Raw genomic sequence first — 15,030 nt, 5'->3', positions numbered from 1 at the left:
AGCCTCTGATAAGAGGACCAGTTCGAGAGAATTTGCCTGAGTTTCTCTGAGTACGGGAAAGTTCAGTGATTGTGATGCAGCGACATTTTCCCCCACACCGCCAGCAGAGGCTGTCATACTCCTGCTGGATTTATGTAAAGCACTGCTTGCATCTTCAGTAAAGCAAAGGTAGCTGGCTAGGAAAGGGGAAAATAATAATGGTTAAGGGGGTTGGTGGGGTGGAGGTTAACAGAATCCTGCTTTATTGTGCATCCTGCTTGTATAAGGGCAAGAAATCAACTAAGCCCCCACTCCACCTGCAAGGAAACCTAGATTTCAGTTGGGTTTTACTCCCGAGTAGGGCGCTTTTCATCCCGTTCTTCAAAAGTTTACTCCAAATATATCTTTACTGTGACAAAATAAAATCTGGAAGGAAGCCTAGGAATTCCTCCCGGTAGCCTTTTAGGGAGTGTTTGCGGGGCAGAACCCCCCCTCCCACCCCAGTATACAAACCACCTTCTCCAAGCGCCTTGTCTAAAAATGCCAGCCATAGATTCTGGACAAATGTTATGAGCAAAAACTACCAGATCATGGCCACACACCCCGGAAAATCCTCCACTGCCAGGTTGACTGAGATAGTCAACAACATTGTGCCTACACACACTGATACACATCTATGCAAATGTATGTGCAGTTGAGTGTAAATCTTCCTCCATCAGACTGGAGGGGGGGAACCCGAGTTATTGGGAGTAGGTGTACCCAGGAGTATGAGAAAAGCAACCATTTAGCAACTTACCTCAGCCCATAACTCTGTGGTGTGAAGCCAACTCTTTCCTCCCGTCATATAAATAGAAACTTACCACACAAAAAAAAAGAATCTTCAAGTGCAAGCGATACACAATAACTAGGAAAAGGGGAAGATGGCGGAAAGAGGAGGCACCTTTTCCTATAAAAGGCCGTAGTTAAGACGTTATTCAAAGCCCTAGATACAAAAGGAAAGGAAAGGAGGGGGGGGGGGAACTGGGACGCTTCCTCGACATGCCTTTATTGTTGGTCATTAGGCCGCCTGTCTAGACTTGAAATGACACCTTGTTTATCTGTAAACAGAGGCCAGGGGACACTTGGAGAAGCCCAGCTCCTGACTGGCTCCTAGAAGATCAAGGCCTTGAGGATTTTTATGCAGGAAGCTGGTGATGTCAAGGTCAAATAGGCCGCATAGTCATGGTCAAGGCTAGCCCCAGAAGTGACGTCAGAGGGTCGTTCTTGCCCGACACCAGCAAACTGGAGAGCGCCCGGTCGTATTCAGCAAAAGATGGGACTTCTGTGTGAATCTATTTACGAGCGGGGGTGGGGGTGGGGGAGGGTTTGAAAGGAAGAGAAAACCAAGGCCATGTCTGAAGTCCATTGCCGAGGAAATGAAAGCACTGGAGACACTTGCAAATGGGACCCACCCACGCACCCCTACTTCTGCGCTAGCCGCCTTCTTCAGTGATGTGCGTGGCTTTGTTCAGACAGACTTCAGTCTCTGCCAGCGTGTGGCATCTCATGTCTTCTTCGGAACCAAACCGTAACCCTGAAAACTGTAGACTCACCAGCGCTTCTTTTCCGACCACAGTTAAGGTACCAAGCAGAACAAGGGAATTTGCACTTTGCGTAGGCATGAGAGAAATGTGCGCTAACAGTGAGAAGGGGCCCAAGGAAGTTCCACTGCCTGTTGGGAAAAAAGGGCACAGTCATCGTGGGACGCTGCTAGCAAGCTAGACCCTGTACGATTTCTTCATCCATGCAACCTAACTCGGGCTTTAGACGTCTACATTCCATTGGCGACAATGGCCAATCTCTCCCATTCATATAAACAATTCTCTCCAAAAAGCCACACGCATGGAGCTGTTTCTGGCCTCAGCCATTGTTCCTAGGGTCACTTTTTTGGGGAAGCAGGTCCCAGAGCAACTGTATTGTCCTGGGGCACCTTTCAACTCAATGCTGACTAACTTCCTGAAGGAAGCTTTCTGTGGACCATAGCCTAGTGAGATAATTTCTAGGGGTCACTTCCGACCCGTAGGTACATGTTATGTACACAGGGTTACAAGGGCGAAAGGTTTTTGCAAACTGCGACCAAACGAGAAGTACCAAGAAACCCATTCATATACAAAACACACAGGAGGGGATGCATTTTAAGGAAGTGTGTAGATTTGGGGTTTTTTTGGCAAGGGTGTAGGAGTGACATTTCCATAAATGTCACCGCCCAGAGCCCCTAGAGGATGGGGCGGTATAAAAGTTTAATAAATAAATAAATAAATAAAATAAATATGGGCGCCTAATGGGTGCAGGAGAATTCCCAAGTATGTGAGTCAGTTTACCTTATGGGTAATGCTACGAAATGGGAGATCGTCATTCTTTTCGCCTGTGAAGACTGAGGATTGTTAGGATCTTGCGAATCGGTTTGGATCAAACTGATTGTAGCCCAGGTCTGACTGGAGAGGAAAGGCGGGACTACCCTCAGCATCAAACAGTACCGCCCAGGACGAGACACGGTTTTGCGGGGCCTTCTGAAGTTAGCCCAGAGCTTGCCCCCAGCAAGAAATCCAGCGGTGTGTGTGTTGGACGCCAGGCCCAGAACTGTGTTTCAGAGAAATAGCTTCCTCTGAAGTTTATCAAATGAGTAGCGGTAGCAAAAATGGTTCCACAACCGGGATTGTGCGTCTGGATTCTCGGTTCAGTTACACTAGACTGGCAGAAACGCCCGCCCCCCTCCCCCAGATTGTCAGGAGAAGTTAAGGTACTCAGCAATAGGTGGGGCTTTCTCCCAGCAGAATGGAGCCTGAGGTTATAAAACGGTGCACACTGACTCCAACGCAAGTTCCATTGACTTCCGCTGGCATTAAGTACCAAAACAGTCCACACAGGATTGCAAGATTCCAGTCCAATACCTTCTTAAGGACCAGCCAGATTCCCAGGGTGTGAGCTTTCCAGAGGATGGGGCTCCTAAACTCACAGTTAGCCATTCAGTGGGACTGACCAGCATACCTCAATGAAATTTAGAAACAGATAGCATGCACAAGTTGCCGAGTTTGCACAGAATCGGGATACTTATAGTATTTAGATAGATACAGACAGAGATTTAGAAATAGATGGCATGCCCAGTTTGCATACAGATAGTATGCACAGTTTCTAGCTTCACTTGACCCACTGAAGAAACTTCAGTTGCTCTGTGGACTAGATTGTCCCCTAACATTAAATGGTCTTTGCCAGAGAAAGATCTGTTGGATGCTGGAAAGTGTCTCCCACCCCAACCCGGCGCCCCTTTATGAATGGCATTCGGTCACGTTCAACATCTTTTCAAAAATATGGCAGTTTTCTCCACTGAAGATGGAAATCGATTGTCTCCTGTTAGAATGAAAAGGAAGAGAACCTGCAGGCTTCTTCTGGGGAAAAAAACAGAATTTGCACACTGCTTGAATTTAAGAGGATTTACAGCCTGCTCCAACTTGGATTTAAAACCATATTAATCGGACGGAAGCCAAAATGTCGTCATGTCTCGGTATCTTGGCCGAAAGGGACTGTGGATCCAACTAATAGCCTTCTGGGCTGCACACATTTGGGTAATTTTGGTAGAGCGACAAATCCGAAGGTCCAGATTCAAAGGGCGGGAGGTGGAAGGGTGCTACATGGAAATCAATTGGTGTACTTGCCAGTTAGGTAGTGCTATTAGTGCCACTTGATTGTGTAGGCCATTTCAAACTCAGGTACCTTGTTGTGTTCACTCAGGAGTGAATCCGGGTGCCCCTTATACCAGTGGAGCCCGTATCAGTTATTTGGCTAGCCTAAACACCAACCGGACTTGCTGGCCAACTCTATTCAGCCTAAACTTGAATGCTTTGACGGCATAGCCTCAAATCTCTCTTTCTGAAATACAAGGGACATTTTGGATCAAGGTATTCCAAACAGCCCCGTCGGAGGGGAAACTGGAGAACAAATATTCATCTTTCTATGGAGAGACCTTTCCATAAGAAAGCATCTCCCCTGCAAAAGAAGCTACATTCCATCTGACCAGAGTCATGCTTTCTGTCTGCAGGGGACTTGGGCCGAGTAGGTGGACATCTTTGACTCTCTCGATGGTTGCCTGTGCAGATATTCGAAACTGCTACTGAAATTAAGAAACTTATTTTCGCTTTCTACTCGAGTTTCCACTTTTCTCCCCTAATTCAAGAGGGAAAATGGTGTCTCCTGCATTACTGCCCTAGCCATTATTGTAGAATAGGAAGCCTGACGGGCGGTAGGGGTGGGGGGCAGCCCCTCAGCAAAGTACACCTAGACAATGAAAAAGCTGGGTTGGTTTCAGAAGGCCGAAAATGCACCCACAGCAGCAACTTTAATCATACCGAGCTGAAGTTATCGAGAACTCAAACCAACTCTTTGTTTACTCTTGCAGGGACCACTCCATAAACGCGGTCTGTTGTCTAACTAATAATCCGGACCTTATTGAGTATTTGAAATGGTTTTGTCCGGAGGCTCTGGTCACGGTGATGGTCAGCCCGGCTATCCTGTGCATATGACCCACCGCTTCACCCAGGCGAGCCAGTCTGACCCGTCTGTTTTGCAAGACCTTCCACGGAAGCAAACCCCACTGATATCCGCGGGACTGTCTTGCTCTAACAGATTACGACAACAATCTGAAACAGCTTTACTCGGAACTGAGGTCTATCCGGTGGGGCTTACTCCTAGGAAAGTTTCCTCAGAATTGCACAGCTTGTTTGGACTGGAGGAATTTAAAGAGGCCGCTGTTCATTTATTTGAACAGGTCTCCTCATACAGCAACGTCTTCCTTTGCAAGTGAACACCCCACAAGTCCATAGAGTCACCTCTCGAGCAAATAAGTTCAGGGCTGGGGAGGTAGGGGGCTGATTAGGGGGTTGTGGACAATCAATGCGCCTATGAGCCAAAAGGCCACGATCCAACAGACTCAGGGCTGCTTATCTTTCCCTATCTGCTGGTCCGCCCACACTGCAGGACTGAACTCTCTCAGGGACCTCAGTGAATCCATAGGCTCCATGCACTTAAAACCGGCGTTGGCCACCTCGCTGTCAAAGCGTTCTCTGCCGACAGTTTACGATGCAATTAATTGGAGCAAATATTAAGGGAGTTGAGTCTTGCCGGAGGAGAAGACACGGCGGCAACAAAGCCCGAAGGCTCTCCTGATCTTAAAAGCAGAGTCCTTCCAGAAGGAACGAACGGTGCGTTTGGTTCCTTAGCCGGGATTAATTAAACGATAGGCTTTGGGTGATCCGAAGCAGGAACGCTGTGAGAACGGGACTTTTAGAGACCAGCCCTGTTGGCGTTTACTCTGAAGGAGATCCCAGTTCAGCCGGAAGGAGCTCACCACTGAGGGACTGCGGATAAGACGGCAGCTCAAATCTCAGCGTGCTGTTTACCGGGGAGGAAGGTTCGGCACGCTCCGTTGGGTTTACTCTGGAGTAAGGGTTCGTGGGTTGGCAGCCCTCGAGTCAACGGAAGCGAGTCAAACGCGACCAGTTTTTTAAAAAACTGGGCTTTTTAACATAGGAAAAGATCCAGTGGTTTACAAATTTCCCCACGAAGAGAAGTACCGAACCGTGTGCCACAGAACAGCCCGGTGCTCTATTGAGTCCGGTTGGCACTCCATTTGCCACCATTCTCCATTTGGAGCTATCCTGCCAAGTATGCTCCACAGAGGACCTCATGCTAATACCTCCCGTTGCCAGAAGCCCCGCGCTCCATTACCCCCCACTCCCCCACTCCCCTCAGTGGCTCTCAGTTGCCTATCAGCGGGAGCGAAGTGGGACGAGGCTGCAAGCCCCGGTCATAACCTGGGTTGAAACCAGGCTGCTCTCCGGCAGACCTACAGGGAACCAATTCTCCAGGCAAGGTCGCTATTGTCACCTTCCTAGGTTGCAAACCTGGCGAACACGTCTCTGGGAGCAAGCCCCGCAAAATAATAAATACAGGACTTACTCCCGAGGAGTCTGGGGCGTTAAGCACGTCCAAATTGCGGATCGGGTTTGCCTAGAAGCCCGGATCCTTCGCTCGTGAGGTTTGGCCCAGGACAAAGCAGCCCGCCTGCTTCCACTTTCACAAGGGAGGCACGTACATATATCGTCAGCCATCCTCCAAGGCAAACCCCTCCCCACACACAAAAACAAACACCGAGATTTATTTTTAAGAAATGTATTCTGCATTCAGTACATATCATTCGGACACCACATTATATACATATACAGGACACTTTCCCCCCCTTTTTTCTTAGAAAAATGGATCTCTTTAACATGGCGAAAGAACACTCACTGTTCTTAATGGTATAGAAAAAAAATAAACAGAATATTGAGCACTTTCCATACTGTCGATGGAGAATAAACATTCCAGTTCTACGGCAGGAAAACAAAACAAAGAACAATAATAACGACAAAGCAACCCCAGTGAGAACATATTCCAGAAAACAAAAACAAGACTAGTTTTTTTAAAAAAAATACAGGGGCACGATCCACCCAGAGTTAAGCAAGGTTAAATCCTATTTCTGTCAACGGAAGAGTTAAGCGCATAGCCTGATCCTCTCCCAACCGAAACCCAGTGGATTCGGAAGATCTTTGGCTGGATCCTGCCTTTGGAATCACACCGCCAGTCCCCCTTAAACCGAAGGCTGACAAAATTATTGGACAGTGTGCTTAAAAAAACACACAAGAAAACGACGACAACAACGACGGAAATCTCACGATAGCAGCCTCGTTTCTCATTATTTTCCTCCCCCCCCCCCTTAAAGGTCCACCGTCAAGAAACGAAAGGAAATCTAGGGAATCTTTATTGGAACTGCTGTGAATATGTTCTTCATATATATATTTATATATATTATATAATATTTTTACAATAGAAACAACCAAAGAATGGGGCAACCTTTGATCGGTGGTAAGGGGAGAGGGTGGGGTGGGGGACAGTTCTAGAAAAAGAACCTTCTGGATCCCCAGGTAACAAATCTACCTCCTTATGTCTCTGTCTCTCGCTCTCTCTTCCTCATTGAAAGGGTACTGTAATATCAAAAATGGATGGTTCAGAAGGACGACCCGATTCACAGTTAAAGACGGCAGTATATGGACAGAAAGAATAAGCCAAAGATGGCTGTTAATTATTATTATCATTTTTTGCTCCCCTAGGTTTTTGTTTTTTTTAAATAATCAAATCATCCAAGAGTTCGAATGCATGTTCTTCTTTATACAAATTTTCTCAGATAAATATTTGCCTTTCTTGCTTGGCTTTCCCCACCTCTCCCCCTTGTGTGTGTATGCGTATGTTTTCCGATCCTCCCGAAGGATCCCTTTGTCAGGTCGCGTGAAGGTGAGGTGTCTTAGATTTGCTAACCACCTTTTTCTCTTTGACCCTGCGGTTCTGGAACCAAATGGTAACCTGGCGCTCGGAGAGGTTAGTGGTCGCCGAAATCCGTCTCCGCTTCTCTTTGGTAATGAACTTGCTGGCGGCGTACTCCTTTTCTAATTCTTTCAGCTGGATTTTCGTGTAGGGGACACGTTTCTTTCGGCCCCTACGGTAGCTGCTCACTTCGGGCTGAAGAGGGACCACATCTGTAAAGGCGAGGAGAACAGGAAAGCGGGGAAAAAAAGAGGAGAGGAGAGGAGAGAGAGAGAGAGAGAGAGAACAAAAAAGAAAAAAGAGAACAAAGAGAAGACGAGAACAGAGAAAGAGAGAGAGAGAGAAAAAAAGAGAGGGTGTCTGTTACATTGTGACTCACTGGACAGTGTCTTTTCCAGACATTGTGAAAAAGAGATCAAGTGGGGAGGGGGACAAACTAGGTGCGTGTGGGGCGGGGGGGGGCTAAAGGAAGATGAAAAGGCTAAGGAGAGACGGGGCACGGGAGGGGACAGGAAGAAAAAACAACTACAAGAGACAGAAAAAGAACAGAAAAGGCGGGCGTGGAAAGACGGTGCTTGAGCAAAGTATTCCTACAGGAGCATGGTGGTGGGGTGGGGGTGGGGGGGTGTTAGGGCTGCTGCTATTCCAGGCCAAATTTATCCAGGACAGATATAAAGAAGGCACCAAGTCATGCATCAGGCGCCTCGCAAGCACAGCACCCCCTCTGTGAAGCGCCAAAATTAGTCAGAAGGGGAGACAGGGTCCCAGGCAGGCTTCACCTCCTCACTCCCTTTGTAAGCATCCGAGGGTATTTCAGTCTGGGCCAGGGGATGGACTAGGCTCAGCAGGGGGAATCGGGCTTTGGAGATGGTTTCCAGCTCTTCGGGAAAGCAGCCCTGGGCGCCGGGCGCGCGCCTAGCCGCGAGGGTGCGCGGGCGAGTGCCTGGGCGCATTCCAGGCGCTCTTCCCGGATTGATCGATGCCACATAAAGACCGAGCAGGATGAGGGACCTCAGAGGGCTCTGGTCACATCTTGTTGTCACTGACGGTAGATACATTTAAGGGGCGGCGCGGGGGGGGATACCTATTTGGGGGATTGCTGCTTTCCTGGAAACGCCTCGGTTGTCGAGAAATGTGAGCCACCCAACCCTCCGTCCAGAATGGGCTGCAGAATCAATGAATTCTCATAGCCTTTAATACACTTTTGTCCCTAACAGTCCCCTAAGCTGAGGCTTGTCCATGGCTAATTTTTCATGATTCACTGGAATCCTCGCTCATCAGTTCCTTCCCCGCCTCCCCCCACTCCCACCCCCACAGCTACCAATGCAGGCTTCCCCCTCCACAAGAAAGGAGAGCTGCGAAAGAAAGAAGACCATCTCTTTCTTGTTCTAGTTCAGGGGTAGGGAACCTGCGGCTCTCCAGATGTTCAGGAACTACAATTCCCATCTAGTTCTTCTGCTCTCTAACAGGCAAGCAAGACAATCTCCGGAGGCTTTTGAAGGCAACCTAGTTGGTGGAGCTAAGCTACTTCTCCTTCTCGCTGGGGTTCCAGGAAGTCCCCATAGATCTTTCCTAGGGTGTCTCTAAAGGCCCAAGCCTTCACAGGAAGATATTTTTTGGGTCTCTCCAACACACACAAACACAAGCACTCAATGACATTGAATGGGAAACCAGACCTCTCCATAGCGTCTAGGGACTTTCCTAAAATGGTGGCAAAGTCAAGGATGAAGTTCAGGGAGTGCGGTGGAGGTGGGGGGGGGGTCACTGGGAAGCCATGTGCATCCCACCTTCCTCCGGAACAACAGTCTCTGGCCCAGCAACCCTCTCACGCTCAGCTGCCTTGAATCTAGATAGCAGGTGAGTCGCAACGCTAGATCTCCGCTTAGCCAACCCGAGATGCATGCCCTGCCAGCTACGTGGGTCCCCAAGGAATACTTCTTGGCTTCTCGGAACAGCTTTTTAAACAAAGAACCCTTCTCAGCCAGCCACCTTCCAATAGAGACCCAGACTCGAACCAGCGGCCGAGCAACTCTGCAAGAGCTCCACAGGCCTCTTTTCTCTCCCTTCTCTCCTGGCTACATTCCTCTTCCTCTAGGAAGGGAAAACCCATCATGCAACGCTGGAGCATTGTTGGCAGGCGCTGTCCTATCTGATAGGGCATCCCCCAACTCCCAAGGCAAATTTATGATTTTTTTTCTGCCCTCCCTGGCTACTTTATCTTCGCGTTTTTCACTCCGTTCATTAAAAGGGCCCCGGTATTGATGGCAAGGTGGGGACCCGAAGAGCGTAAGAGAGACCTTGCCTTGATCTTTCATCTCAACGACGCCCCCTCCCCCCAAAAAAACCCCCTTAGCAATAAGATAAGCCCGAAGCGCTCCTGATTTCAGGGTTCCAGGCAAGCTGTCAGTCACCTGAGATTTCTAACCCAAGGCGAAAGCGTCGCCCTCTTTCTCTCCCTCTCCCCACTCCTCTTACAAGATTCATTTGTAAGATTCATGTCACTTGACAGCTACTTCTGTAATTGCAATATGATTTACTGTACCTTTCCCGAAACACCCCAGCCTTTCTAGCAAAGGAAGAGGGAAGGCGGGGGGGGGGGGGGGGGGAGAGGCAGAGTCACTAACTCTCCCTTCTTTCAGAAATGTGTTGTTGGGGTTTTTTTTTAATTAAAACAAAAAAGCAAAAGCCAAGAGAGAGAGAGATAGAGATCAAGCCAAGTGAGCCAACACGGCGGGGCGGGGGGACACAGAATACACACACAGGCATCGCTACTGGCAAACTGGCTGCGAATGCACCCTGGTTTTCCAAGGTGTGCTTGCTGGATTCGAAACCGGGTTGTTTCACCTTCTTCCCCGTGCGTGCCCATGCAAGCGTTCCGGGGCTAGTTTCCCCTGGGCGGTTAGGTTACAGCCCTATGCACGCGAGCATGCCGGTTTTGTGCGAGCGGCAGGCGATCGCGGAGCACCCCTACCTGGGAAAGGTGACTTCCAGAGGTGGGTCGACTGCGACTGCTCTTTCGAGCAGTAGACCTGCCCGTCCCAACCGTTGGACAGAGCCCAGTGCTGGTATCCTTCCATGGGAAGCAGGGCGTCGTGTCTTGGCTCAGGGTGCCCACTGATCCCCGGGACCACGGATACGTCCAAATAACCAGGGACCGCCTGGTAGGAGCTGGCAAAGCTCGGGTAAAAAGCAAACTCTTTGGCCCTCGAGGATAGTTCTTCGCTGGGGAGGGAGCCGCTGGGCTCGGGGTATTTTTCGGCCGGGTGGTAAGAACAAGGCTTCTGTTGTAAGTTCACGTTGTGGGAATGGGACAATCGGCATCCGTAGTAGCTGCCTCCAAAAGGGTAGCCGTAGCCCAGGGTGGCGTTGGACGAGGCTGGCGGAGCGGGGCACTGCCTGGCGGCATCTGGAGCAGGTATATCCGTGTAGACCGAACCCTGGTGTGTCCCAATGCTGCTGGAATGACGACCCAATACCGGGTGAGAGATTAAATCCCTGCAGTGGCTCGCTGGGCAGTTCCCACTGAGCCCTTCCATGGCTGGGATTTTATTCTGGCTATTTTCATTCGGGTTCTCCTCATACACGTACATGAAGGTATCCGCCCAGCGTGGATGCAAGATCAGTGAAGTCGTCATATCATGGTCTGCCCGAGCTTTTTAAAACTCGACTTCCCAAAGAGAGACACCTAATTTCTTCAACATATTGTTTACGCGGGAGCATGCGCAGAGCCGGCGGGATGGGTCCGCTTCATTAAGAAATCCGCCGGGCCACGTGACCTGTAAATATCGCTCGCAGTCGCTCGCCCGGACACGTGACCCTCCCGCCGTCCTATCACCGTGTCCCTGTTGGCTTTGGGAAGGCAAGGGAGAGCTCCCATTGGCTGCCTCCCTGCAACAGAAACAGAAATCCTTAAAGGCGACGGGAGACACCCATTGATTGTAAAGATCTTGAGGAAATAAATAAGGGGGTGTGTGGGTGCTCAATATTTGGCCGACACAAAGAGCTTGGGATTTGCCATGATAGAATTCTTGCTGCTTTGAAAAAAACAACAACACCCTCATGGTTAAAGAGAGAGAGATCTGGATTTTTTATTTTAAAAAAATGTCTTTCTCTTTTTGAAATTTTCATCTCATCATGATTATCATTTTGCAATTGATGGGCGTAATTGTGTTTCCTCGCGATGAAGGGAGGACGCGCTTATAGAAATGGGCTGAAACGGGAGGAAAATCTAGTCGTTGTATAAAAAAGGGAATGGTGGTATATAGCAGCCCGTTGATCTGATTTTGGGGGGAAGGGGAGGTAATAAGGCTATAAGCCCCGAAATGGGTAGACATGCGGTATTTCAGAAGCGCATTAGAATCCGAATGTCTGACGGGGTGGGGGGGGTGGGGGGGTGGGGGGGGTGAAAATGCTTTTTGTTTTAATTCTGAAGCTGTGCTCTTGGCTCGCTCCCCCCTCCCTCCCGCCTTCTGTTTCTGGGAATCTAGTATTGGATCTTACGGGAAGTAAGGAATCTGGACATTTATCGCCCAGGAAATTGATTTTCTCTCAGTCTCCTTCAGTCTCATAATCTCAAGAGTGAATGGAGAGATTAATATCACTTTGCGTAAAATATATGTGCTTATTAGTGTGTGTCAACGGATACATCTGTTCCATGCATTTCTATCCCCCCACCCTTAAGCTTCTTGTTTTGACACCAAAGAAAGCGTTTGAAATCTTTTAACCCTTTGTTTGGTTCCTGGAGGGAAATTTCTCTTTAGCCATATTTAGTTTTCAACCACCCAGGGGTAAGGCATTAAGAAAGGAGGGGAGAAAGAAGGCAGGAAAATTACCACCACATCTCAGGAATGTAATAGATGCATCCAAAAAACGTTCCAGCCTTTTTTTTAAATGGGTTTTGTTCCTTGTGTGAGTCCAACCCAATAATGCTTAATCTTTCGTGCTCAACCAACTGGAGATGTTTTAAAGGGACTGGTTGTGATTATATTATGATATTATGTTATTAATGTTTAATACTTCAGTAGTAAATATCGCAGCAACCATGTCTACCGCTGAACGGTGGGGTAGATATAAATGGTCTCGCTGTTGATTTGTGTGCATGTAAAAGACAATAAATGCAACTCACTTCCTACAACCTAAACAGGATCCAAGACGGATGGGTTATAATTAAACACACGAAACAGAAGAATCTCAAACTCCTCTGCCGGAGATTGATGGCCACGCTATCTATACGTACACACATGCACACACAAACGCGTGTGGTGATGGAAGCAGCTATGTGCGTTTATTTAGTTGGATCGCCTCCCCCCTCCCCCCCCCCACCCACAATCTACTACTCATAATTTCAGTCTTGATGGAGACGGCTGAATTCGAAAGAAGGCAGAATTAATACGGGAATGGCAACAGACCATCTTGAGAGCTTCTTCTATCTTCCCCTTCCCCACCGCGTCCAGAAAGGCGAATTTATTTTAAAAAATAAAAATGCAGTCAAACATTAGGTTAGTAGGATGGAAGAATTAATCCAAGGAGGGTGGGGGAGAGAGAAGGGGGGTGGGGGAGAGAGAAGGGGGGTGGGGGAGAGAGAAGGGGGCCCTTTCTGCCCCCCAAGCAAGTACAGCCTAATCGCATGCATATTTATTCATAAGTATGTCCCACTAAATTCAATGGGACTTTTCTTTGAAATAGGTCTATGTCAGATCCCGATCTTAGACAACTGAAATCCCTTTGAAGTCAAGCAGATCTTAGTACAGCTGGAACCGCCCCAATGATCAAAATGAGCCGAATGGTTACTAGTCAAGTGTGAATGTCTGCGGGGGGGTGGGGGGAGTGTTGTCCTGCTCTTAGAAATAAATGTTTGACTCCATCGCGAACTGCAATAGATGCGGAGTGATAAAACCGGAAAGACAGGTGAAAGTCCAAGGTTTTATTGACAGCACACAAGAGGTAGAGGGAATTCACAAAAAGGTAGGGGCACCTTCGAGATTTGTTCAGCAAACTAGTCAGAGCAGGCCCCCCCCACACATTGGGATTTGCTACCAATTTGAAATCTTCACACACACACACACACACACACACACACACACACACACACACACACACACACACACACATGAAGTGTGTGTATATATGTGTGTGTATATATACACACACAAATGACTCGAAAGGAACCATTTGTGTGTATATATATTTGAAGATTTCAATATATATATATCCCAAATGGTTGCTTTCCTGTTTACCGCAGCCTTCAGTTCTGCCAAGCCCTTAGGTCTTTCCACCATCAAAACTGTCCTAGCCCAAGCGGGAACTTGACAATTCAGCCAATTCACCAACAAAGAAAGCATCTAGAAAATGGCTATCCTTAGCCAAGGCTGCCTTGCCCCTCGAAAACGTTGTGTCCTCCAAAGGGACCCACAAGCTGAAAGCAATCTTGGCTGGTAAAGTTTTCGGCTACAGCCACAACCGTCAAAGCGGCCGAAGTCCAAGGTCAAGGCAAGATAGACAAACCGGCTCCCTCTTAGTGTGTCTAGACAGAAAAGAATGAACTTCACAAGCAGCGCCTAAGTGGCCGGGAAGCCCTTGAATCTGGCCATTGCGGAAAAATGGTCCTCCTGCTCCTGCTCCTGCTCCTGCTCCTGCTCCTGCTCCTGCTCCTGCTCCTGCTCCTGCTCCTGCTCCTGCTCCTCCTCCTCCTCCTCTTCTTCTTCTTCTTCTTCTTCTTCTTCTTCTTCTTCTTCTTCTTCTTCTTCTTCTTCTTCTTCTTCTTCTTCTTCTTCTTCTTCTTCTTCTTCTTCTTCTTCTTCTGGCTAATTTAAATTCTTTCAAACAAATGGGCTAGGGAAATCTTTAATCTGCAGCATTGGCTTTGACCACAATAATCCAACCCAAAATGCTTCAGTAGACTTCCCATCCTTTTCCACGCATCCCTTCCTTTATCCAGACATACTTCATTAAAAAATACTCCGGGATGCACGGGTGATTAACTATACCAAGCCTGTACTTGGGGAGGGGGAGGGGGAAGATAAATGCATTAAAAACTGGACTCCTGGTTTTGATGCTGGCACTGGAGGGGCGAGTCTGAGCATCTCCGCTGGCTTCTAACAAAGGCTTTTGCCCCATTCGCACCTCTTTCTTTCTGAAGAGCATTTTGGGGTTGCCCAACGGCTGAAGAGGACCCAATATGGAAAGGCAGGAATGGATGGTAAGCAAAACAGAGGTACAATAGCTTAGAGGAAACTCGGGGAGAAGCCTGGCTTTGAATTTGTGCAGAGCAAACCTATCTGTTTTGAAAACAACACAAAACACTGGAGGTGATTTCCTTTTTTCTCTCTCTTAAAGGTGTGTTTCCTGAGGAAAAATGGGCCAAAGCAGTAAATAAAAACAGCAGCGAAGGTCTTTCCCAGGTTTATGTAAGACCATTTGCAATTCCTATTTCAATGAAATACAGATTTAATTAAAATTGGGATTTTACAATTCCGTTTACTGTGGCACACCGAGAGAGGAAAATTAGGAAAACATTGGTGGGGGGGCGAGGGGGGGAACGTGCAGAAAATTTTCACCTTCCGTGTTCAGGGAAATTAACTCCCGCTTCAAATCCTGATTTGTGAAATTGCAAAATAAATAAGGACAAGAGAAAAGAATCCGGCTCTTTGTTAAGAAATG

General features: G+C 48.1%; 1 protein-coding gene across 1 annotated transcript; it reads right to left on the bottom strand.

The window, feature by feature from the left end:
* Nucleotides 1-6,171: 6,171 nt before the first annotated feature.
* Nucleotides 6,172-11,073, bottom strand: HOXC13 (homeobox C13). Its single transcript, XM_048490668.1, has 2 exons — nt 10,343-11,073; nt 6,172-7,583 (listed from the first exon to the last, which is right to left on the bottom strand). Exons 1-2 carry the CDS (start codon nt 11,004-11,006, stop codon nt 7,327-7,329), a joined length of 921 nt encoding a protein of 306 aa, XP_048346625.1. The 5' UTR covers nt 11,007-11,073; the 3' UTR covers nt 6,172-7,326.
* Between the last annotated feature and the right edge of the window lie 3,957 nt (nt 11,074-15,030).

Source organism: Sphaerodactylus townsendi, linkage group LG03 (assembly GCF_021028975.2).
Source record: "Sphaerodactylus townsendi isolate TG3544 linkage group LG03, MPM_Stown_v2.3, whole genome shotgun sequence".
Classification (NCBI taxonomy): Eukaryota; Metazoa; Chordata; class Lepidosauria; order Squamata; family Sphaerodactylidae; genus Sphaerodactylus; species Sphaerodactylus townsendi.
Note: the sequence above shows the minus strand (reverse complement) of the source record. Positions and strands in the feature narration are given on the sequence as shown.

Coding starts and splice junctions, on each gene's coding strand:
- HOXC13 (XM_048490668.1), bottom strand. CDS start 11,006: ATGACGACTTCACTGATCTTGCATCCACGCTGGGCGGATACCTTCATG. Junction 7,584..10,342: donor CTGGAAGTCACCTTTCCCAG/GTAGGGGTGCTC, acceptor TCGCCTTTACAG/ATGTGGTCCCTCTTCAGCCC.